The sequence below is a fragment of the Ruditapes philippinarum genome, unplaced genomic scaffold (assembly GCF_026571515.1).
Source record: "Ruditapes philippinarum isolate M1 unplaced genomic scaffold, ASM2657151v2 ctg64_1_1_1_1, whole genome shotgun sequence".
Taxonomy (NCBI): Eukaryota; Metazoa; Mollusca; class Bivalvia; order Venerida; family Veneridae; genus Ruditapes; species Ruditapes philippinarum.
In genome coordinates, this window is record NW_026859760.1 from 90,885 (window position 1) to 118,323 (window position 27,439).

Consider the following 27,439-nt stretch of genomic DNA (forward strand, 5'->3'; position numbering starts at 1 on the left):
TATTTAGAAACGGGTTTGTCAATTTACTGTACATGTTTTGGTGTGGATAACACGGGGCAGGGCTAATGAATTTCGATTAACAAATTAGCGACAATTAAAACAACAAGTGGCATCAAAATACAGGAAGGAATAAATTGTCTCTTTTGGACATTTGCACACACATATATGGCATAAAAGACACAGAACTATGAGGTGAGTTAAAACGATTAATGTTTTGGCCGGGTGGGACATTTTTCTCTCACAAGTTTGATTTAGTTTTTCTACTTTCATGAATTTGAAATTCTTTATTTACTGCGACAGTAACTTTTTATTGTGCATACATGAAACATGAAATATCAAAATTTGAGGGAGCCAGATGGGGTAGATTTAGATATATGGGGGTGGGCTAAATATTTCTAAAAATGGAGCTACATCATAAATAACCAGTGAATTCCTACAACGGGAAAGTCTGTAACTTAACCAAGTTGACATCATGTTAATTCAAGAGTACAAAACGAAAGACGATAAAAAACTTGAAAAACTTTTGAAGTAATTATTGATATAAATCATAATGTTACTGGGTGAGAAAAAAATGGGCAAACATGCTTTTTGAGACACTTAAGACTTTGGTCAACCCCAAGACTTTGCTGACCAAACACTTTAAATATTTCAAATTTCTTTCTTTTTGAAAATTAAAATCTTATTAAAAGATATGTGCCTGTATAGGTAACAAATTTTAACAAGAATCATGCACTTTTTCCTTTTTGTAGATTTCACAAGCTGTTTGTCAATCATATATTATAATTTACAGAAATTGTGCTTAAGTTTATTGTTTAAATCACTTAAAGCTTTGTTCTTCATGATTATAGATTGTAAATGCCAGAATGACCACATACTGTATTGCCACAGCATTTTTGATGCCATATTTTGTAAATGTTTAACCATTTAGCATTGTGGTCGAGTGTCAGCCTATTATGCAAAAGGTCTGAGGATCAAATCTCAGTCAGTGCTCAAGAATTTTCTAGAAATTCAAAAGTTTGCTGCCATAGAAGGAAAACAGGGCTTAGAAGCACAATAAACATCTCACTACAGACATAGATAAATATAATGTCCCTATCTAATATAACACTTTTTTTAACACTTTGAATATAATTAAACTTGAAATATTTTGAGAGACTCATTGGAAGTTACAGCAAAATCTATTAGATCAGGCCATTTTATATTAAGTTCAAGTTTAATTGTATTACAACATATTTTATCTACTTTTACAGTGATAGTGTAAAGTTGAAGGTATTCAACAGAAAACCAAGGCATGTTACTCTAGCATGGATTTTCACTGAATTTAACATAACTCATAATTCAAGAATTATCCCCCTTGATCCTAGAGTTAACTGCAAAAATTACATTTATAAATGTTTTACTGAATAAGCATCATTACTTATTGGATATTTCTGAAATTCTAGATAGTTTACATAAAATTATTAGTATTACTTTTATTTCACATAACATGCATGTGCACAAGTCAAAATATTTTGACATGCCAATGCTAGATTTTGAGATTTTTCTTTTCAGGGTCAGACCATACACAAAATAGCATAATATCTCAAAGCGTAGTATTGTATTTTTGTATTGTAGTTTGTATCTTGATATTGAAATCTCTTAAATTCTAAATGGACTATTCCAAATCCATTACTCAGATTCAGGAGGTTAAAGCAGAATGCCTCCAGATTCATGCTTATTGTCATGAACATTTTGAAAATGTATATTGTGAAATAAACAAATAAAATAATTTACACATTGCAACAGCTTTTACAAGCCACAAAAAATACAAAAAAAAATGTCAAAATAAAAATTATGTAAATAATAGCCCATACTTAGTATGTCATGCAAAGAAATATGAGGCTACTACGTAGTCATTAGTTAAATAAAATGTAAAATATTACTTGATTCTTATTACTTTTCTTAGAACTAAGTACATTTTTGTCAAGTTTAGTTGACTTGAATTATTTGGCTCATCTGGAGGCATACATCTTTAAATTGTCAAGCAGAATTTTTTATACGACCAGTCTTGTTTATATTTCAGACTGTGCACCATTGTAGTGTTGTCGAGTTTTGTGGTAAGCAGTCTGTGTCAGACGCTCGAACAGGAAGTATGTACATCTGACCTAAGTAAGGCCGATATAAACTTCATCAATGCAGACGTTATTCTTGGTGGAATATTTAACTTGAGAGGAGAAGGAAAGAATGATTATGGATGCGGAAGTCCTCGCCCAGGTAAGAAAATGAATAAACTGGTTGATAGCTTTCCTTTTTTTAATTCCCAGTTTCTCAACTTATAAAATGTATAGCACACCCCTGTTCACTCTTGATGGTGAAAAGTCTTGTATAGTTATGTTCAAGTTGTGTAACTAGATCAATTGTCATTTGAGTGGCAACATGGGCTAAAATGAAATTTTCAAATGATTATTAATACCTGTATTCTAAAAAATGGGAAATTCCATTATTATAAGGCCATTACTGCATATTCTAGGAGGTATAAATCAATGTACTGGTTGGAGAGATAACTCCGACACTAAATCACATACTTTTTGTAATATTTTAATTATCTTCCTGTTTATTTTAAATATTGAACCACCTAAATAAAGTTCAGTTCAAAGACTTTACATGACACTACAAACATTATGTATGAAAATGAGAATTGGTACTTCTTTAAGGTCCTGAATGGGGTATACAAAACATGGTCTTTTTACCCCTCAACAGTAGATAAAGTCGACACTTAAATTTTTAAGTAAAAAATGACAGGAAAATCAGCATCATTAATTCATTTTTACATCTTATATGCTTTATCTATTTTTTGTTGATGTAAAAACAAGTTTTCAGAAATATTTCCCAAGTCAATGGCCTGTGGTCAATACATTTCTTACTACCTCATTGTAATTTAGTAAAAAGAACGTTTTGAAGCAGTTTTTGCCAACGAAAAGTTTCGGTTAACTGAAAAATATTTAAAAGTTTACCAACTTACATAAATTCATCATATTCTGTCCTGCTCCTATACTACTAGGTGACCATATGCTTTTTTGTTGAAAAACAAAATTATAAAAATTATATTTATCAAGTGTCGGGGTTATCTATGCGTCGGAGTTATCTCTCCGACCAGTACAGTTCTTTAAATGGGTAGCGAGTAAAAATACATTTCACCAACCCCAGTAAAATAGGGCTTCTACTGTGTATCTTTGGAATTGTATACCATATGTTATTATTTCTTCAGAGGAAATGCTGTCCTATGAGGCGGCCAGGTGGACTATAAATAGAATTAACACCAACAACTACATCCCTGGTATCAGAATGGGTAGGTTCACTTTCTTTTAAAGTTTTATTTGTATTGTTAGATAATTGACCAAAATCTGATTTGTAAAATTTGGGGAGAAACTTATTTTGAAATTACATCTTTAATCTGAATGTTGATATTGGTTAGTTTGGAATAACATTTGAAATGCCGAAAAAAATTAGATACATTTGTATATTTGTTTCATACCAGATGTTCAAATTATTTTCTAAAATGAATCTTGTAAATTAATTAGAATTAATTGGAAAAAAGTTCATGAGTTTCTAAATGATTTGAAAATAAAAACCTTAAGTCGAAACAATAAAACTGAGAATATACATGTATATACAATGTAGTAAATTTTTCTATGGTTTAGTTTTAATTATACATCATGTATGATAATCGTTTGTTCATGAAATGTTTATTTTACGTTAAGGTATGAGAGCGTATGACGTGTGTAGGTCGCCACATCAAGCCATCGCTGCTGTCAACGACTTTTACCAGCAATACTCCCACTCCAGCATGTACTGTAACAGTACCAGTAAATATAACCTAGGTAAGTGATTGCCTACCACCCTAAATACAAACACAAATGTATCCTAAATGGACACATCCATCTTCAATCTGGACAAAACCATTTATCATTTTTAGGGACAATTTGGAAATATGTAGCGAACAGTTTTGATAGACCATGATCACATGAACCATGATCACATGGCTCTGATGATAAGCTTTGGAAATGATGAATTAAGTGGCCAAGAGCACGGGTACTTTCCGTATGAATAGTGTCTATTGTTTGTAAAAGAGTCAAACTGTTTTTAAGGCACATTATTGCCTATGAAATAATTTTTAAAAAATTCTTCGGTAGATAAGGCAAATATGTGTTTTATAATGTTGTTATAGTTGATTTAGAATATGCGAGATGCTTATTACCTGAAGAAAATAGTGTTGAATGTTAAATAATTAATTTTTGATAAAGGTAGCAAAACGTAAACAAAGTCGTGTTTTGACTTCCATACAAAATACTAAATCACTATCATTGTAACCGCCTCCGTGGTCGAGGGGTTAGAGTCGATGACTTCTAATCTAGTTACCTCTCTGGCGTGGGTTCGATCCCCAGGAGATGCTTTGGTAGTTTAGCGCAGAGGAAGGTAGTCTAGTACTGGTGTAACTCTCCAGGAACGATTTTTTAGGCTTTATGCACCTTTAAACCTTTTAACTATTTTTGTTACACGTTTAAAGCTCAATAAATAAACTTTTGTATATTACATATCTTGGTGTAGGTATTTTGGGAGGATTTACTAGCGACACAACAATCCCTGTGGCAGCTCTTACTGCAAAATTCCCTGCATCCGTGATCTCACCTATAGCTGGTGCACCGGAGCTCAGCGATAAATCTCGTTTCCCATACTTCATGAGGACCGGAATGTCTTCTGCAGAACAGATAAGGGTACAATACTCATATTTATTTTTTGCTTTTCCGTGAAATACTTAACTGATCCAAGTCATATCACACTGTATGAAATTGTGTGAAAAGTAGAAATTTGGCATCTAGCAAGAATGAATTATCAGTTTAATGATAAAAAATATATTTTTATGATAATGTCAGAAATATGATATTGATTATATGATAATGCTAATGTTGACTATTATTAACAGAGTAAGAAAATAACATTGAATGCTCAAGCCTGAAACAATGCACAAGACACACTAGTTAAAGGGTCTATAGTGTATGTGACAATAAAAACTAGACAATAAATGCCCACATGTCTTATTTTACTTGATGAACCCATCATTCAAATGCTTTGTTTCTTTCAGGCAATGATAGAAGGCATGAAGGTGATGGAATGGGAGAGGATCGTGGTAGTGTACTCAGACGACCTTTACGGTACATCGGCCATGAATGAGATGTTGAGACGATCGCAAACGGAAAATGTTTGTGTCGTTAAATCATTTGCTGTACCCAAAAGCAGCAGTATGGCAGACTATCTTGAAAAACTTGAAGATATTGGAATGTATGACGTCAGCGGCGGCGTAATTTTTGCAGACCACGAGACAACCGAGATGGTAAGTTCGCCATCACTGCCACAACATTGGCAGACGGGCATGACAGGATGAGTTTTACCTGTTAAAATTTTATTTTATTTGTAACAATTACAAGGACATTTATATCTGTTGCTATTAAGGTCTGACTTTAGTTTATGAAAATATAAATTGAAGACTAAATTATTCTATTTCCCTATAGATGCATTGTGTACATATTGTCATATCAATAATACACATGTAAATTTCCATGTTGGGAAGTTATCTAGCATTACAGAATTTCATTTGTTGTTCTAAACATGTGACCACTGCTGCGTGCTTTTATATGTTTTTTCTAGTCCAGAATGTCCTTTTCAATATCAGTTGACATATAAACTACATTTTTAGTGAAAATAAAAATTCTAAGAGGTAAATGCATCCAAATTTATTTGAAAAACTTGTTCATTCATTCATTCATCCATCCATCCATTTGTTTGTTTCTTTGTTTGTTCATTCTTTTGATTGTTTTTATTTCATTCCATCCTTCATTTACAGGCATTAGAGGCAATAGACCAGGTGCCCGGTGCTAGCGGTATCCAGTGGATGGTGTCACAGATCAACCTGAATGCTCAAACATATTCAGGTAGAATGAGGGGTGCCATTTTTGTTCAGCCAAAGATAACGGAAGTTACGGAATTTTTCGACTACTTTACAAACATCGATGAGAATGTTCAGTCTGCAGAGAATCCATGGTTTCGTGATTGGTTTATGTCATTGTTTCAGTAAGTTGTCTCCCTTATTAAACGATCCTATAAAACATTTTGATTATTCCTTCATTTTCTATGATTGTTCCTATTTGGCAAATTCTTTAAAGCAGTAAGTAATGTGATGAAAAATGAATTCAAATAATACAATGTACTTCTAATGTCTACATTAAAATGAGTATGGTAAATAAGATAAGTTTGCTTATATGTCTTATCTGTTGACATGAATTATTTTGTAAAATGTGAAAATAAAAACACGGCTTTTTTTAAATGACTGCAGGAAAAATATGTGCCCTCTTTAGAATGTTTAAAAAACAGTTTGAGCCGCGTCACAACAAAACCAATATAGTGGGTTTGCGACCAGCATGGATCCAGACCAGCCTGCGCATCCATGCAGTCTGATCAGGATCCATGCTGTTCACTTACAAACCCTATAACAAGTACAGAAACTGATAGCAAACAGCATGGATCCTGATCAGACTGCACGGATATGCAGGCTGGTCTGGATCCATGCTGGTCGCAAACGCGCTATGTTGGTTTTGTCGTGAAGTGGCTCAGTTTATTGACAACAGATATAGCCAAATTCTCAAATATATTTAAATTGAAATTGATTTCAGGTGCCGACTGCAAGGAGTGAATTACGCTCCATACAATGGTTTATCTGACTGTACGTCAAAAACTGCGCAGCAGAAACGTCTCGCCATCAACACGAGATACTCTGCAGTAGATTCAGTCATCAAGGCGGTTTATGCGTTTGCCAGGGCACTGAAGACGGCACACTCTCAAACATGTGGAAGTACGCCAGGCATGTGTCTGGGACTTAGACAAATGACCCCACAACAGTTCCAGGGCTATTTGTCTGAAGTTAATCTAGATGTAAGTTTTAGTGTCTGAGACCTGTTTCCATTTTGATAATGTACAAAATGCTAAATTATAAAATTAAATACTGTGAATTCACTTAATTTCCTGTGCATGAAATTTTGTTGTTTTATCACAAAGAACATTAATTTTTCATGGGTTCATAAAGTCGTTGACTGCTTATCTTTCCAAAAGGTAACATGTAAAAAATGTGATGCAAAATAACTTTACAGCAGACTATGGAAATTTCATTGGATCATAAATTCCAGGATTAACATATTCAAGAAAACCTCGAAAATTATTGCTCCACGAATAATAATGATTTTTCAGTATAGAATATGCTGCAAATTTTATATGTTATAGAATTTAACATAAAAAATTTTTTTTAATGTAAAATAAATGAAAAACAGAAAGTGACATCAAAATTAATAGAATAATTTAAGAAAAAGTATAATTTTTTATTTGAGGTGAAAATGAATCTCTTTTTAAGATTGAAATTTTATCTCTATTTTAGTTAAATGATGTGAATATCGCCAGTTTGAGAGGCATGCGGGTGAAATTCGACTCCAACGGAGATTTTTACACGTCTGGCCATACTTACTGGAATTACAACAACCAGCCATCAGGATTTTATGCTTTCAAAAACGTAAGTTTTCATGTTTTAAAAAGTATTTTTTTATGTTTTGGTTTTCAAGATGAAACTTTGGGTTCTTAAATATGAGTAATTTTTTATGTGGAGGAATATATTAGCTTCAAAGGTGTATACATGTATTTCACAAATTTTGGCTCAATAAAACTGCCATGTCTGTTACTTTTAATACTTTTGAAAAAGTTTACCATTTTGAAACCCCATTTTGAAACCCCATAAATATACATGTATGCTTTTCTTAAAATGTCTCTCATTTTACTTAACAATACCAAGCAATAAATTATTGCGTATATAACATGATTGTTTGCCATACATTTACTTCCCCCTGCAATGGTGTCTGCTTCCAGATTTTCAGTGGTAGTTTTTTGCGGAAAAATATTTTTAAACTTCAAGAATTTTTTGTGAATAATATTTTTTCATAGGAATATGAAATACATACAAATGTATATGAAAAATGTTAGTCCAATTTCATTTACAAACATTTTTTTCTGATTGAATTTATTTTATTTGTAGGTTGGAACATTTGTAGACAATGTCTTCAACTTGAATGCTGCAAATGTTTTCATGTACAATAATGATCGTTCTTCACCTCTGACTGCTCTGCCATCATCTAAGTGCCCAACAGCCGGATGTAGAAACTGTGAAGTACATCGACCAATGGTACATTTCACATACGCACCTGGAGATGTCGTACTTGGTGGACTGTTTGATATACACGCTAAAGGCTCAGAAGTCCTTCTTTGTGGTGCACTCAAACCGACCCATGCATTAAACGTTGCTGCCTTCCGATATGCCATTAGACAAGCGAAACAAGTTTTTCCTGGAATTTTGAACGGAGTCGACCTTGGGTCATTAATTGTTGACTTGTGTGATAGCGAAGAGACAGGACGTTTGCTGTTGAATAATATACTTGGTGGACGCCATGTTGTTGCAAATGTAGATCCTAATCTCATGAAAACAGTCGTCGGGGAACTTGATAGTACTGAAGCTATCTCAATGGCCTCAATGTTAAGTCGTTATGAGATGCCCTACATAGAGTCGTCTGCAACAAGTGTTACTTTAAACGATATGGGACTTTTTCCAACATTTACACGGGCTATTCCATCAGATTACAAGCAGATGTTGGCCCTCGTTCTACTATTGAAGAGGATGGATTGGACGTACGTACAAGTTATCTACTCAGGCGATGCTTATGGCATATCTGGCTATGAGACTATGAAAAAAGAGGGTGCTAAACAATCCATTTGCATAGCAGCCAACCATGAAATAGGAAAAGATGGAAGTATAGACGCCATAATTGGCCGACTAAATGAAAAGCCAGCTGCTCGAGCAGTCATTGCAATAGTTGATATCGGTGACTACCGTGAGATTTTGAGAACTATCAAGGATAAAAATCTTCAAGGTCAATTTGTTTTGATAGGAACAGAAGCATGGGGACGTAGGGAGTCCATTGTCACCGGATATGAAGATGTTGCCGAGGGAAGTATTACTTTGGACATTACAGCACCTGAAATTTCCAAGTTCCGTCAGTGGTTGAGTACATTGAAGCCCACAGATCCAGAGACTATGAGAGAAATGCCGTTCCTTGCGGAGTGGTACCAGTATGCCTTTAGTTGTTACCTTGACGCTAAAAATAGAGGAACATACACTGTCGAGTGTAATCCAGACTTGCCACTTACTTCAGCGCCAAGGTTTGAAGTGTCCTCATATACACCATTCATGATTGCAGCTACGTACGCAGCAGCTCGAGCCGTAGATGAAACCATCAGAGACTTTTGTGGGGATGGCAGTAGAAATTATAACGGACTTTGCTGGCAGTTCCGCAGTAACCCCGATGTTAAAGAAAAAATTCTGCAATACTTACGAAGTTCTGAATATCAGTTGAATGGTTATCAGTTTAAAATGATGATGGGCGAGGGACAGGCTAATTACGAGTTCTACAGTTACACAGGAGGCGAATACGTCAGGGTAAGTTTCTGGAAAATTGTGAAACAGATCTTGTGTGTGATATAAGATTAACTTTGCACGAAGTAACTCAGATTTCACAAATTTGTTCTTATTTGCTTATAATTTAAGGCTAATTAAGGCTCAAAAATAACATTATTTGTATATATAGCATGATATTGTCTTATTTGCCTATCAGAATTTATATAAATCATAACTGTCAAGTCATCAGTAGCCATTTATGTGAATATATTAATAAACTTTTCTGTATTTATTCTGGTGAGCAATGTAAGTCTCAGTTTACAATGATAGAAAATATTTGTGGAGCTGATCAATTTGAGAAGTAGTTTTTTGCTATTTTGTACACTTCAGATTGGTACATATGATACAGATGATTCTTCTCTACAACTAGACTTTGTCAATCCCATCAGTCTGCCGAATGGGTTCATGTCTTCCTGTGTGTCGAGGTGTGGCGAATGTGTCTACCTCGTACAGAATAACCCATTTGTTCTAATCAACGATGATGCCGACTTAAGAATTGGTGTCAACTTTGCACTGAAAGACCCTGGTCCCGATCCTTTTCTTTGTGAAGCTTTGAGGTTGACCAATGGCATGCAGTCTTACTTGGCGGTAGCTTTTGCTCTTGATGAAGTGAACGGCGGAAGATCTCCGTTTGTATTAAATGATGTCAAGGTTGGTGGTCTTCTGATTGATCATTGCAACAGTGCGGCTAGAGCATATGGAATTCCGTCTGCCTTGTATTCTGGGATACTTGGAGATTCCGAGCCTAGACCTAATTTGAATGCAATTCGTGCGTGGTTAACAGACAATTCCATGGTCACCCAGGAAATGAAAGATTTCTTCAGCGATTTCAATCTTCCAGTTATCAGTTCTATGGCAACAACAAACAGTTTTCTTGATGATGATGAATACCCTACATTTTTGAGGACTATACAGGGTGATAGTACAATAGCCAGCGCACTTGCAATCCTGGCAAAGTCACTCGGACTGCAGTATGTTTCTGTTCTGTACTCAAGCGACAGCTTCGGCCATGGGGGATTTGATGTGTTTAGTTCAGTAGCCATGCAGGAGGGTATTTGCATTATAAAAGCTATTGAAATGGACGACTCGAATGTTGACGCTATTGTGCAGGAGCTTATTGAGCAATCAACTCATGCTGTCATTACGTACCTCGGACTCAAAGACATGGACTCCTTCCTGGAGGCCAGGGGAAAGAACACAAAAGGCGACAACTTGGTGGTGATCTCCCCAGAACCATATCCAATGGTTTTCAACAGGCGTGGAATGGATGCACGAAATGTGCTCGCGCTAAGAATGAAATCTAACAACTTAGATTTATTTAACCAATACCTAGCCTCTTTAGATGAGACGTCCTTCTCTGATGACCATCCATACTTGAGAGCATATTATATGCATCTATTCCAGTGTAATCTGCCGGGAGAGTATAGGTGAGCCTTGATTACATTAGTTCCGTCTGCTGCTATGACGAACCATGCCATCTTTGTTATAGAGGAATAGCATTTGGCCTTGTCTTTAAGTTTTACTTCACATTAGGTCATAATTATAGTACACAAATATGTGGAGACAGATGCGCTAAGGTTCCTCTAACATATGCTGTAGTCTTATTGAATTACTAGCACATGTATTCTGAGTCCTAAATATGAAATTTGTTTATAACCTGAAAGTAATTATAAATATGATCATAGACAAATCGTGTGATTTTTTCGAATTTTAAAATTACGATATTCATTATATATTAACTATTTAACTGTAATGGATTCTGCTTTATATATTATTAAGTACTTTGTTGTAACCTGAATATAATTTCTGCTTTGAAAGATATTTAATTGTATTTGATTGACAGATATTCATCCGACTGTGGGGCAATTAGAGATATAACAACCAGCACTAGTTTCTACGACGACAATTACGTACTGCCAATCATAAATGCTGTATTCGCATTTTCCGGTGCCGCACACGAAACCTTGAAAGTCCAGTGTGGTGAAAACTACAACGGTGTTTGCGCCAAGTTTTACTCTGATCCAGAAACAAACACGATTTTATTGAGAAAAATGCGAGAAGTTAGCTTCATGGATGTCAGTGCGTCGCCATTTTCTTTCATCGGAAAGGAAGGAAGTACTGGAAGAGAGATCATACACTTTGATGGAAGTCAAATGAAAAAGGTTATAAAGATTTTTTGTTTTGAAATATAATTTTTTTTAGAACATTTTGTACAGTACTTAAAACCTCTGCCGAGTAATAGATTTTTGGCTGTTACAGAGAGGTGTTGCTCTGAAGAGATTGAATTTGTTATGAAGTTTTGCTTTAGAAAGAATTGATTCTGTGTTTTAATGAGGTAATTGCTTGAGAGAGGTGGCCTCTGCAAAGGTTACACGGTAAACTTGACCTTTTACTAAATACAAGCACAAAGAAAGTCGGTGTTATATAGAAACTTGCAATAAAAGATTGTTGTGCAAAACTACCAAGCTTCAATGTGACGGCTTAAATTTGTCAGCATTCTGTTTGCCTAGTGTTACCAAAATTGGGTATTTATAAATAGCTTTAATTGGTAAATGATCGTCAGTTGCTCCCAAACAGTAAGTGACTTGATAATTTGCTTAAATACATGTTTCCTGAAAGTTTTGTGACAAGAAAGCAAAACTGTTTTGTATTCCAGGTTGCTGATTTTGCCGGCGCTTCTTTGAATATAATAGATCGTAACCTACGTACAATGTTTGACAACACGAAATCTGCGTGTATTTCACCGTGCACAGAGTGCATACAAAACAACATGAACTTCACATATACACCTGGAGACGTCATGGTGGCAGGTATGTAGCTGATGTTTTTAAATGAACATCTGGTAGTTTAAAGGTTTACTTGCCCACACATCTTAACTGCCAATGTTTTAATTCATTAATATTTTCCCTTAAAATTATATTTTGCACATTGGTCAGTATTGTTATTCTTCTTGTGGCAAAATTTCATGATTGTGAAAAAAAACTTATATTAAGTGTAATGTGAGTATACAATAAATTCTTTGTGTTTGTGGTTTATGGTTTGACATAAATTTTTCAAATATTGATAAAAATAATAGAAATGTTTTATTTGGATATTCTTATAAAAAGAACGTTTGAAAAAAAAATTGATATACAAATGTAGTTCTAAGTGACGTACAATGAACATTTATTGCAAAATTATTATTATTCATTGACCACTAATTTTTGTGGTTTTCATGGATAGCTAAATCAATGAAAGTAAGATCCAACGAAAAAGAAACGGCTCATGGATTTAAAAACCCGCGAAAATTTCATGCATTTACAACATTAATGCAAAAACATTCATTTCTTTGTTTCTGTTGTGTTCACATGTGGGTTAATATAGTGTGGTATGGAATTGTTTACAGAATACACAAGAATTTTGTTTTATTTTTTCAGGTCTATTTGATGTACATCAGGCTTCTCTAACACCGTTCTCCTGTGGTGACATCAACACAATCCGCGGCTTTCAGCTGCTTGAAGCTTTCCATTTCGCCATCAACAAGGTCAATGATAAATCTGGCCAATTTGCAAATGTTTTGAAGAACGTCAAATTGGGTGGTATCGGTCTAGACGCATGTCAGAGCGCCGTAAAGGGAGGGTATCTTGTATCAAATATACACAATGGCATATCAGTCCTACAACGAGATGGAAACATAATTAATCCGGATGGAATAGAAGCCTACATTGCAGCATACTCCAGTGACAGGTCGATTTATTTGGCGAGACTGCTGAAAACATTGAAAATACCGCAAATCAGTTACGGTTCTTCGAGTATTTCTTTGCTTGATCAAGATCGCTATCCGTTCTTTTTGCGAACAGTACCAGCTGACGATAGACAAGCAATGGGTATCATGAAATTCCTGCGTAATTATGATATCAGATACGTACAGATTGTCCATACATCTGATAATTACGGAGAACAAGCTGCGAAAATATTAAACCAACTTGCAGAGGAACAGAAAGTCTGCGTCGCTCAAACTGTGGCATTTTTACCACAAAGCTCCGTTACAGTTGAGAATGCCAACGACGTGGTGCTTAGCTTACTGAAGAAGCCAGTTGCTAACACAGTTATTGTTTTTGCTGACATCAGCTTTATCAATGAGCTGCTTCAAGCTGTCCGACGAAATCCTGATGCTCGAGGTAAATTCAAATTTATTGGATCAGATACGTGGGCCAACAATCATGAATCTATTGAAGGAGTTGAAGACATTGCCCTGCACTCAGTCACCTTAGATTTAGACGTGGTCGACATTCGTGAATTTGATGAATACCTGTCAACAAAAACACCTGCCAACTACCCAGAAAATCCATGGTTTCCGGAATACTATGAGGAAATCCAGAACTGTTATCTTACCATCCCAGATACAAGGTACCCGGGTCGATGTTCAGCAACCCCAAAGAACATTGTCACTTCCAGGAGGTACAAACAAGATACGGCTCTAATCCATGTGATAAATGCTGTATATTCGGCAGCATACGGCCTTGACCTTGCCCTGCGTGAGGATTGTGGTGAAGATTATACCAATGTCTGTGAGGCTTTCAAAAATCGTGATGGCCGACATGAATTTGTTCTTGACAAGATCAAGCAAGCAAGTTTTGTGGATCTGTCGGGTCAACCATTCAGTTTCTCAGACAGAGGTGATGGCAGCAAAGGATATGTTCTTTACAGCATTGATTCTTCAAATGACCTTGGATTCACATATAGCCCAGTAAGTAAAGTACAAATGATTTGCTAAATGTTGCTGTTCTGAGCTTATCTAAGTATATAACATTACAGAGTTATAGCCCCTGAAAGGACCAAAACAATCTTTTCTTTTAATTTGATACAAACCAAATCTGGGCAGTATTGATGATTGAAAGCAAATAATTAAATTTGTTGCATCTGTTGTATGATTTCATACTGACAATGGTAACATAAAGGAGAGATCTTGTTATATTTAACATCATATAGATGTGTAGTCTTGATTTCTATGAAATATTAAGTAAGAGTGAACATTTTTCTGAATTTTCTGTACTGTTCATGCATTTTATGACACAGAAAGTCTTATTTGGATTTTGGACACAAATATCTCAATTTATATTTTTTAGACATTATTTTAATCTTTAAGTTACCGCAGATGTTGAAAATGTAAGTCCTATGTTAGTGCTTCTAAGTGTTTGCGTTTTTGTACCCATGTATTGATATTTTTTTTACCTTTGTAACAGATTGCCAAGTACACAAGTGACGGAGAATTGATGATGACACGAATGTCATACAAGCCAGCCTGGGACGGAAGCTGTGAGCGCGTAGACTCGTGTACTGAATGTCCAACCATCCGTAACCTTCAAACCAGGTCAGATACAGATTTTTTTTCATTCTTTAAAACCTGCTGGAACTAACAGTGTTTTGCCTTTGCCACCAATAAATAGAGCCTAATCAGGCTGCATTCAGTTGGCTGATATCCCCAAATTTATAATTCACTGTCCCAAAAAATGAAAGCTTGACAAGTCCTTTAAGAAATTCAGGTTATAAATAAAATCAGGATAAAGATAAGATTGTATGATCTAAGGTGACCTGTCATTCTTTTAAGAATTTTCTAAAAGATAAAAATTTCCTTTCAAAAACCCACGGCAATGTCAACCTAGAAGATACAGGCCTATTTTGCTTGCTGTCTTAGTAACTTTTTTTCATCTTATACAAAGTTTATTGCATGTTGCTGATTTGTTTTATGATAATTTTTTGTTCATTGTCAGTTTAAGGGAAATCAAAACCAAAAATAATCATGAGCTACTAGGCAATGTGGTGACCCTATATTACTGACCATATGAACACATTTGTGTATGTTTCTCAATTCAAAATATCTCCATCATTTCTTGTTCCGATACTGAGTTCTACTTAAGCAGGTACTAGGGGAAAAGGACCATAGCTTACATTTATCACTACCTTCCATGAACAGACTCAATGAAATTGATCATACAACATTATCAGTTTTGATGTTTTAGGTGTTCTATAGGGTTCAGTTTATTTTCAATTTAACGAACTGTGTGATTTTTTATTTCAGATATATGCTACCAAGGCATAATGACAAGGCAAACAATCCCAATCCTGCCACATTGATCTACGCAGCTAGAATCCACGACCAAGGCAATGATGAGTATAGATGCGGAGCCATGAACATGGAGTCGACCATGCAGGCCCTCTCGATTCTCTACACAGTACATTATTCCAATCTCATCATCAATAAACCGTTCGATCTACGTCTTCTCATCCTAGATCACTGCAATAACCAGTTACGAATAGATCAAGACATATTCAATTTACTAACAACAGGAAATCTTTGCAATGCCGAATTTGATTCAGATGGAAGCCTAATTAATAAAGATACAGTGATGGGTGTACAAGTACAGTCATCTCGTTACGTTGTCGCGGCCAACAGAGTGACGGCACCCGTTAAAATCCAACTTATGAGCGGAACAGCTTCATCAACTGCCCTGAGTGACCAATGGCGTTATCCCTATTTTGCACGTACAGTGCCGCCAGATAATATTCAAATGGAAGTGATTGCCAAAATTTTAAAGCACAATGGTTGGAGTTATGTTGGTGTTATTTATGCAAAGGACAGCTACGGAATCAATGGCTACAAAGACTTGCAATCCATTGTCAATGATGGCCAGTATTCATGTATCGGTACTGCGGAAGGTATTAACAGTCCAAGCACAGTAGCCGAGCTACGTCCCATTGTTAAACGTCTGGCAGAAACCAAAGGTATTGGTGTAATAGTTCTTATTGTATTAGATCCACGACCAATTCTGGATGCCCTTATTGCAGAAGGCATTGCGGAGAATTATCTTTTAATCGGAACGGATACTTGGGGAGTGAGATCGTTTATCACTGAGGATATTGCCAAGCAGTTTGCTGGTGCTATTACCATTGATTTCAGAAATGCGTTTTATAATAATTTTGTTAACTGGACAAAGACAATTTCCTTTAGCAACAAGATGGGATTACCAGATGACTGGTTTGAAGAGTTCTACCAGCATATTCATGAATGTCTACTCCCAAATTCCAAATTACAAATGCCAGACTATCGCCTTTGTTCCGGACCAGATGGAAAGGGTGAAACTATCACCGAAGACAAAATTAAACAGTTTGCTCCCCGACTCACTAATATTGCCGCAACATACGCCATGGGTAATGGATTAAATAAGTTATACAGAGATTACGGCTGTGCTGACAAAACATTTACCTCTTGTATGGCCGGCATCAAAGAGGCAAGGGACGTTCTGTTTGAAAATACATTAGCACAGACTTGGAGCATCAATGCGGGGCAGGTTGATCCAAGAGAAGCTTTTAACCTCGAACTTGGAGAAGATAGGTACTGGAATATCGGTTACAACATTTACTCCTTCGGCCAAGATAATGAATATTACAAGGTGAGTTATTTTCCCTGTTTTCTATTTAAGATTATCTATGCATAGTTTGACCTTTAACAGTATCGTAATAATTCTAGACTAGGTTACTACATGTATATATATCATGATACTTGTGTTAACTTTGTATTATTGATTTTCATTTGACAATAATGATATTTACATTATCTTTATACTAGGGTTCTGCAGTTATTGTATTCTTGCATAACAGCATTGGTTATATTAGCATAAAAGCATTTATAAATACTGAGTCATATGTCAAATATTTAAATCTAGTATTAATATTAAAGGAACTCCACTGAGGTTCAAAACCTAAAAAAAATATAATTTGAATTTCTTACATAGATCAACAGGGGCATTTGATACAGAAAGATATGCAAAAGATAATTTAGAAAAAATAAACTCCGAAATAAATTGAAAATCGTATTTTTATGCCTTTCTTTGCCTGATTTGAGTGAAAAGTTTTGCAACACTAAAAACCTCAGTAGAGTCCCTTTAAGTAAGAAGGTACAATGTATATAAATGGATATAAAAACTTACAGGAAATAAAAATGTGTGTTCTCGAAATCATGTACAAAAATACTTATAATTGTAGATCGGAAGCAATTCTGAACGAGGCGGTTTCCGATTTAATCAGGCTGGTAACTATGATAGTCAGCATACAGGAATCACATCAGAATGTCCCACGGATCAGTACTGTGATTGTGCAATACAGGACGGACGAACGGAACAACAGGTTTGTGAATGCTTTCGTTTTAGTTTTGATAAGTAACATTATATTGTAATTTGTAAATTAATCCATGAAAAATATGGTAATTATTTCGTTATTACGGAATTTCTTTTTTAAAAATACGGATTAAAGTTTGATAAGTTTTTCTAGATTTTGAAAAATGTTTACTTGTAACAAAGAATTGCACCAGTGTAGAAAAGACGAAGTTGCATCTAATATACACAGATGTTAACATAAAAAAAAGAATATTGCATGAATTTAGTCTTGCAATGATATATAATGCAGAGTTGTTTTGATTTATTATTATTGCATGACATTATTATGTTTATTGCATGATCTGAGTAATGTGAATGGGTCTTAAATTTTGTGTAATTCCAATGTAGATATATAAGTGATATACAAGCTTGTGAGAAATATCACTGGCTGTCAAATCGGAATAATAAAGTATATATCTGGTAACTTCTTAATTATTCTAGAACAGGCTGTTATATAATTGATGTACAAACAAACTTTTACTGTTTGAGCTTCACAATAGCGTGACCAACGTGTTGTGCTTATTATTAATATATTTTCCAAGTTTTTACTGAAAAAGCTTGTTTGTCAACCTATATTAGATGGGAAAAATTCACATTTGCCGAGTTTCACAGTAATATCTCTGTTTCCTGAGACTTAAAGGAGAGCAAAATCTCTACAGAGAACGATATATAAAAATTTATCATAGCTATATAAATTTAATTTGGTTTTGTATCTGAAATACACATAGAAATGTGCATTTTGTAGACCCATTCACTTAGTAGCTATTAATAGCTATTCATGCATGAATATGTAAAACAGAACTCTAGAATATAAAGATATAATCAGAAGAAAGAAGAATTAGCACATTATTAATTTCGGTTAACAAAATAGCCCTTCACCTGCTGAATTTATGTAATGGATTTGCCCAGCTTTGAATTTGGAACAGTCCATGCAAAGTTTAAGGGATTTCAATATAAAAAAAAAAACAAAAAACTGAGCTACCAGCAGTATAGAGCCTGGTCAGATGTACTGCATGGATGTGCCAGATGGCCTAACTCTGTACTGGTGGCAAAGACTATAATCATTTTCAGTTCAGGCAGGTTATTGGTTAATTTGAAGATCTTTTCATGTTTTGTGTTACTTCTTTACTATTGTCTGTTTCAGAAATATCTATTTCTTAACATGAGTTTTTTTTTTAAATATCTACATCATAATTATTGCTAATTATAAACAATTTTCTGTTTTTAATTGCAAATTCTGAACAATTTTTGGTAAAAAAAATAGCTATTTGTTAACAATTTTTGATTTAGAATTCCTATCTGGTAAAAATTAGTCAATTGTTAACAATTTTCTGTTTAAAATTCCAAATGCTGAACAATTTTCTTTTTAAAAAATAGCAAATTATTTACAATTTTCTATTTTAAAATTCCTAATGCTTAATAATTTTCTGGTAAAAAAGTAAAACAAATTTCTGATTGAAATTTGACTTATTCTAATGAAAACTTCTTCTTAACAGTTTTCTGTTTGAAATATCTAATCTGTATTTTCTTCTGTTTAAAACTTTATATACTTCATGTCTGAAGATGTCTTAATCTGGAAATTTATGTCATGTAATTTGTTGACTTATTTTTAATGTTTAAACCTGTATTCATGCCTTTTCAATCTAGCCTTTGAAGGTAATGATAAGCCTGTTTATTTGTTATGTTCATGATTATTAACAAGTTAAGTTAGTTAACAAGTACATTTGTTCACATTTATACTGACTTACTTCAACAGTTCATGTTTTCAATGATTTTTACAGTTCTAAACTCTTTTCCTGCTGAATTTCTTAAATGGACTTGTCCAGCTTCTGTTTTTGGAACGCTCCATTAAAATTGTTACGGATATCAAGATGAAATATATAAAGTTAACTCAGCCAACAGGGAAGAGCCTGGTCAGACTGTATGGACATGTAGTTGGGCCTGGCTCTATACTGGTGGGAAAGGTTGACCACTTTATGTTCAAAGCAGGACAAGGGTCAAAGCTTGTTACAATAGATTGTTCTTCCTTACTATAACTTACAGCTTCATAAAAATATCACAAATGGCGACCATGGAGACTTACAGCATGAACACATAGCCTGTGTTATTATTCTTCCATACTCTGTGTTTATAAAAATTACTCTGTGTTTATAGGAAGTATTTATAGGAAGTATTCTTCTTTACTCTGTGTTTATAAGAAGTATTCTTCCTTACTCTGTATTTATAAGAAATATTCTTCCTTACACTGTGTTTATAAGAAGTATTCTTCCTTACACTGTGTTTATAGGAAGTATTCTTCCTTACACTGTGTTTATAGGAAGTATTCTTCCTTACACTGTGTTTATAAGAAGTATTCTTCCTTACACTGTGTTTATAGGAAGTATTCTTCCTTACACTGTGTTTATAGGAAGTATTCTTCCTTACACTGTGTTTATAAGAAGTATTCTTCCTTACTCTGTGTTTATAAGAAGTATTCTTCCTTACTCTGTATTTATAAGAAATATTCTTCCTTACACATTGTTTATAAGAAGTATTCATCTTTACTTCTGTGTTTATAAGAAGTATTCTTCCTTACACTGTGTTTATAGGAAGTATTCTTCCTAACTCTATGTTTATAAGAAGTGTTCTTCTTTACTCTATGTTTAAGAGGTGTTCATATTTACTCTTGTGTTTATAAGAAATATTCTTCCATACTTTATAAGAACTTTTAAAAATATTTTTCTTTACTCTGTGTTTATAAGGAAGTGTTCTTCGTTTACTCTGTGTTTATAAGGAAGTGTTCTTCGTTTAATATGTGTTTATAAGATGTGATGTCATTAACCAAGTATCTAACAAAATGTCCTATATTTGTTGATTTAGGAGTCTCAGAACATGGTAATGATATGAAGGCTTTCATTATTGACATTTATATACATTTATTGCATATTGTGCACTAGTCAATGGTAACCATAGCAACTCCACCTTTGGGGAATTGTTGGGACTTTTTGAATTTCAACCCCTAGTACAGGCCCCATTAGAGACAGAAAGTAAAAAATCCTTGTTAAATGCCCACTGCAAGTTTGAATTTTTTCCTTTGCTATTTTGGTGCTACAAATTCATAAACCACGGCATTATCTGTGCATTGCAGAAGAAGGGGGGAGGTAAAACACAAACTCCCCCCTTCTAGCATTGACCACTCCCTCCCCCATCACTCCCCCAGGGGTTGGGATGCAATGATTACCGTGACTAGTGCATTGTAGTTTTAACTGTGAACTAGTTTTAGATTTATTGTATTTTTTGTATGCATTCCTTTGGAGATGAGGGGTGGAGTTAACAGGCCTAAGCAATAGATGGCCAAGTGTTGTTAGATTGGAGGAACTTGATATATATTATATATTATATAACTAATGTATTATAGTGACAAAAGACATGTTTAAAGAATTTGCTAATTAGCAGTAAATACTAAATTAGTTCACAGTACTTTTAGATGATTACAAGCAATGCACATGTGTGATTATTTTTTATATATAACAAAAGGATGAAAATTGTTTCATTTGTTTTTCCCCCTTTATTTTAGAGATTATTGCTCCCAGATTTATTTCCCTTAATGCTTGAGCTTTTCTCAGTTTGAATTTTCTCCATTATTGTGTACAATAGCCGTAAATAATAGTATTATTTTGGTCTAATATTTAGGTGAGACATAATTTCTCTGCCACAATTTATCTACGACATTAAGTCTAATGGTCATTTGTCTCTCACCTCTGATTCAAAAGGTCATGTGAGATAGTCAAGTCAGCTACTTGCTGAGAAATAGACCTGTAATTACTGGTTAGTTATCCAGGAAAGTCAATTTTCAAAGTAATTACTGGTTAGTTATTCAGGAAAGTCAATTTTCAAAGTAATTACTGGTTAGTTATCCAGGAAAGTCAATTTTCAAAGTAATTACTGGTTAGTTATCCAGGAAAGTCAATTTTCAAAGTAATTACTGGTTAGTTATTCAGGAAAGTCAATTTTCAAAGTAATTACTGGTTAGTTATCCAGGAAAGTCAATTTTCAAATTGAAGGCTAACTTAAATTGAGTCAAAATAGTTGGTACAGAATGACATTGATATAAGCTTTGGATTATTACATGACTGTATGATAGGAAAAAATTAGTAAAAATGACTAGCTACGTGAAATGATAATGCCAGAATTTATAATTATCACCTTTTAAGTCTGTGTAAATCAAAATGGAAATTTTTTTAACTCTTTATGCTAGGTTTTTGGCAATTTCCTTCATTTTGTAGTGTGCAAATGATTGCCAGTGGTGCTTTGCTGATTAAAAACCTTTCTTGTCAAAAATCTTATTCGCCTAAATGCTCAGCTTTAGATGTTACTGTAACTACAAATGAACAAAAACCATTCAAGTCCGGAAATCTTTGGCATTTGAATTTTTTGTTGGTCTGGATGTGTTCAGATGAAATAGGTTCCACCGTATAAGCTGGAGTTGGTGAAAAAAAATACGAGTATGACTTACCACCTAATATCTAGGCTTGTTTTAATTTCCAGCTAGCTTTCATATGAAATGCTGAATGTAAACTTGGTAGAAGCTGCGGCGGCAATTTCATTATTTTTCATGTACAATGCACATTGTTTTTTTTTGCAGGTTATTTGAAAAAATGCACGCTATTTATTATGCTTTCTTTATAAAAATGCTTTTTGTAATATTTTAAATTTATGCATTTTTTTAAATCCAAATATGCTTTATAGCTGCAACAGAATATTGCAAATTTTAATGGGCCAATAATTATATATCATCATCTGGGCTTTTTAGACATCTGTTTTTGCCATGAAGGGAAGGATATTGTAGTCGCCTTAAATCGACACAACAGTACTGTATTGTGTCCCATTTTATAATTAGAGGATTCCATATCCTCTTGATATAACTCTAGGCTAATTTTTTTTTCTTCCAAAAAGTGCGTTTCCAAGTCGAGAAAAGGTTCCATGTATAAATCTGATTTAAATCTCATTTACAACAAAATATACAATAAGATAACTCTGATGTAAATAATTTGAATTTTGAATGACTGAGACTTTTAGTAATTTGAGTCTGTAGCAATATGTTTTATATGTTTTTAATATTGATAGAATTGTATCTATTTTCTAGTCATGATGTAAATACATTGATAAAATAGGGTAGATTATACAATATTGTGATAATTATGGGTGTGAATTTTATGTGTGTGTAGTTATTGAGTTTTAATGTATGTATTGATGTGTAACAATTTCTTGGATTATGATTATTTATTTTGTTGTTATTTATTACAGACTCAACCAAAATACATGCGTGACCACGAACCCAGGAATTATTTCATGTATGACGAGGATACCCTGGAACAGGTTTATCAGTGGCCAATCTGGGCGATCGCAACTGCTGTTCTCAGCTGTATCGGACTCGTTGTAGGCCTTGTCCTGTTCTTCTATTTCATCATCTGCTATCCAGTGCGTGGCGGTACGACGATACTTGGCTTTTTGATGATGCTTGGTCTGTTCGGAATTTACGCTACAAATTTCGCATTCTTTAAACCTGCAGCAGAAGATATTTGTGCCGCCAGAAAATTTTTGATGGGAGTTGTATATACAGTTGTTTTTGCACCATTATTTGTAAAAGCTGTGGACAATTGGCGATTTAAAGACTCTGAATTTAGTCCAAAGCGCTACGCTGGACTTACAAGTCCGATTTCGTTGGTGTTAATAGCTCTTGGTATTATATTGATCCAGTGCATTATACCAATTGAGTGGCTGATTTTACGTCGGCCAACAGCTAGCTTGATGGCTGACTCAACAGATCAACATGATTGGATGTGGTGTGACCCACATGATTTCTACGACATCTCAATGGTACTATCAATGTCGTTTGTCGTATTTTTGGTCATATTGACGGCCATCTTTGCAGCACTTGCATGGGACAGCGAGAGCAATTACTTTGAATCCAGATGGATCTTCGTCTCCTGCGTGTGCACGGCTGGGTGCTTAATGGTCTGGATGGTGGTGACGACGAATGCCGGGCCGCCATACCGAGATCCAGCGGTGGCGATTGCAAACTTCGTCAATGCAACAGCTTTACTAATATTTATACCAATTAGAAAGCTGATACTACTTGTACAGTTTTCCGCCGAGGAGGAGGAAGCCAAAATGCCAATGCCATCAGATGAACATGATCCAAGTAAGTTTATCTTTACTGTATAAATTATTCAAAGTTGTGTTTATAAAAAAAAAAACATTTGGTTCTTGGATATAAATACGGTAGGTATCTTAACGGCTATTTATAGAATTACATTTCTGGTTTGGAAGTAGTGTTATTTTTAGCTCGACTATTCGATAAGAATAAGTAGAGCTATTGCAGTCACCCGAGCGTCGGCGTCAGCGTCTGCGTCTGCGTCGGCGTAACCACTTATGTTAAAGTTTTTGTAATAGTTCAAATATTTTCAAAGTCCATTGACAATATGGCTTTGAAACTTTGCACACTTGTTCACCATCATGACCCCAACCTGTAGACAGGAGGAGGTAACTCTATCAAGCATTTTGACAGAATTATGCCCCTTTTTCGACTTAGAATTTACGTTAAAGTTTTTGTAATACCTCAAATATTTTCAAAGTTCATTGACATATGGCTTTGAAACTTTGCACACTTGTTCACCATCATGACCCCAACTTGTAGACAGGAGGAGGTAACTCTATCAAGCATTTTGACAGAATTATGCCCCTTTTTCGACTTAGAATTTATGTTAAAGTTTTTGTAATACCTCAAATATTTTCAAAGTTCATTGACATATGGCTTTGAAACTTTGCACACTTGTTCACCATCATTACCCCAATCTGTAAACAGGAGGAGGTAACTGTATCAAGCATTTTTTTTTACTATCAAGCACTTAGAATAGTCGAGCGTTGCTGTCCTACCGACAGCTCTTGTTGATTATTATTGTACCAATACACCCAAATATTACAATGATTATTTCATTAAAGGATAGTTCTGTCAACTCAATATAAACAAGGCTGTCTTCAAATCCCTTCTTTCAACTAAAATGGCTTTTGAATATTGTTGATTTTAGAATTGTTAGTTGGGCGCTATTAGAAAAAAGTAAATATATATGTTACTGAAAAAGTTAATATTATGAGCAAGTCATTAGGATTTTTTAACTTCAAATCTTTCTCAAATGTTGGTTTGAATCCAGCCAGAGATTTTGGAGTTTCTTATGTGAGGAAAGTATCTAGCTAGGGTGTTGAAGATCAGTGGTTTTAGGTGTTTACCTGTGACTGAAATTATACACCCCCAGTGTCTTCCTCCAACAGTTAAACTGTAAAGTCGCCATATGACCTAACCAGTGTAGGTATAACATATTTTATTGATAAAGCAAAAGATCAACAATTATTTAATGTTTTTGTTACAGATAATGAGATATATTCAACCGTATATACAAACCAAATGTATCAACCAGACGTTTTCCAAGCAGAATCCACAAAACAGGACTCGGATGGTGGCTACTAAAGAATTATGGTAAGCATAGGTTAAAATCCTGTTTAGGGCAACCAGTTGATTCTTTGCACGAAGAAGAAACTTTACACTCATTGCTCAGTACTGGATATTTCCAGGAACAGATTTCTTACAGCTTCTTACACAATCAAACTAAAATAAAGTCTGTAAAAAAAGTACTAATTATGTTAGATTGAGATTTGTTCATGACCTCGAATGAGGCAAAATTACTTTGTGACCTTTGGCGAGGCGAAATTCCTCTGTGACCTCAGGCAAGGAGAAATTGCTCTGTGACCTTGGGCAAGGCGAAATTGCTCTGAGACCTTGGGCAAGGCGAAATTGCTCTGTGACCTCGGGTGAGGTGAAATTTCTCTGTTATTTTGGGTGAGGTGAAATTTCTATATGACCTCAGGCAAAAAGAAATTTCTCTGTTACCTTGGGTGAGGTGAAATTTCTATGTGACAATTTATCTGGTTCATTTAGTGTGCTGGTTATTTATCTGTCATCGCCGACTCAGATATCATATTGGATATGGAGTCAGTCACTTGCGGAAAAAATGGTAATTGCTGGTTAGTTAACCAGGAAAGCCTGTAATGTAGATGGACTGCCGAGATATGATAAAAAGAAAGTTAAAAACAACAATTGACAGAAAAAACAAACTTACCATATACATTAATTAAGAATAATGACTTTGTGATGGCATGTTTTCTTTAATCTTATACAGGCTGGTGATTGGTTGTTTGGAAGGAGCTATGTTATGCTGGAGGAGAAACCTCAAAACCATGAAAAAAATAATACTCAAACATTTCCTGATGCTACAAGGATTCAGGACACCGTTTGGTGTTCACAGAACTTAAGAAAAAATAGAATTCTTTTTTTAATGATTTTCAGATAGCGCTCTTCAACTTGCCTATATTTAATGTGTTATGAACACATTGTTTTCTGCTTTATAGCTTTCTATGTGGACAATCTCTGAAATATTTCAAATAACAGGAAAAAATAATAAAGATAATTCTAGCATTTGAAATTTAAAGCACAGGCAAATTTTATAAATTGGGGCAAATAGATATGTGTTCCTGCTTTTTTTTATTTTCCATAACTTACATGATTTTTTCATTATAACTGTTTGTTTTTGTTTTGTTTTTTGTTAATGCGTGAAACTATATTTTCATAATTCATAAGAATTGTTTTGAGTGAAGAAATAATTTGTGTGAGACATTGTGTTAAAATATATTTTTTAATTAACCGTTTAATGACATAGAGTTTATTAGAAAAAAAAGGAACTATTAATACATACAGTGTCATGACAGTTACAGTGCTGGTACTAAATTTTAAAAATGTTTAATTTCATGCTGTTTTAATTTCCTGGTAAATTACGAATCGGCAAACCCCTTTAAATGCTTCAAACTGTGCTATATATAGAATGGTTGTGATATGTGATTGGATTGTTCTTTTTGTGATAGTTATTGATTTTCAATGCTGAAGAGTATATTTCAAGGGAGACAATTGTTGATGAAAATGCTTGAAATAAGGTTAAAACACATTTGTTGTGTATAATTTTAGAGTTTAGTTTTGCATAAAATATAAAAAGTTTCATTTGAAATGTTTTCAATAAGCTATAAAACTGCTAAGTTTTTTTGTTTTGTCATAAAAACTTAAAGTATACTAGCATGTTGTTTGTTTTTTTTATAGAAATTATTTTTTTAATGTTGATGAATAAAAGTGAATCATGCATAATATTGTTAAGAATTACAAATAAAATTATAAACTTTATACACACCATGTGTATGGAAAAGTGGTTTTATAATTTATATACTTTTTTAAATATTTTTTGTTGGTGATTTTTTTTTTAGATAAAGCTTTTTTTTGGAAATATAAAAAAATATGAAAATGTGTAAGAATGAATGATTAATGAGATATTTTTGCTAATAAAAATGTCATGTCTTGTTTTTCTTAAAAGAAATTTTAGGATGTCATGGCATTACCCAATTAGTGCTTATATTGTATAGTTGCTTATTTTTGTAAATTTTATTATAAACGTTATCTGAATCGTCTCTACATGTATATATTATATAAGTTTTTGTTAATGAGATTTGAAAAGAGAGACTGTCACATTTATACAACTATAAATATGCAATTTAGAAAAATGATAAATAAAACATGTATATT

At 34.1% G+C, this 27,439-nt stretch overlaps 1 protein-coding gene across 2 annotated transcripts; it reads left to right on the plus strand.

Moving 5' to 3' along the window:
• LOC132757830 (uncharacterized) lies at positions 1 to 27,439 on the plus strand. 2 transcript variants are annotated; one of them, XM_060749272.1, is made up of 21 exons: positions 1 to 192; positions 2,063 to 2,253; positions 3,248 to 3,328; positions 3,741 to 3,860; positions 4,588 to 4,754; positions 5,123 to 5,371; positions 5,882 to 6,108; positions 6,708 to 6,966; positions 7,463 to 7,594; positions 8,111 to 9,565; positions 9,914 to 11,010; positions 11,427 to 11,745; positions 12,240 to 12,393; positions 13,000 to 14,312; positions 14,809 to 14,936; positions 15,645 to 17,016; positions 17,609 to 17,749; positions 20,638 to 20,652; positions 23,065 to 23,962; positions 25,188 to 25,294; positions 25,995 to 27,439. In XM_060749272.1, exons 1-20 carry the CDS (start codon positions 188 to 190, stop codon positions 25,283 to 25,285), a joined length of 8,421 nt encoding a protein of 2,806 aa, XP_060605255.1. In that variant the 5' UTR covers positions 1 to 187; the 3' UTR covers positions 25,286 to 25,294; positions 25,995 to 27,439. The 2 variants fall into 2 exon arrangements, with proteins under 2 accessions (XP_060605255.1, XP_060605256.1); XM_060749273.1 differs by lacking the exon at positions 20,638 to 20,652.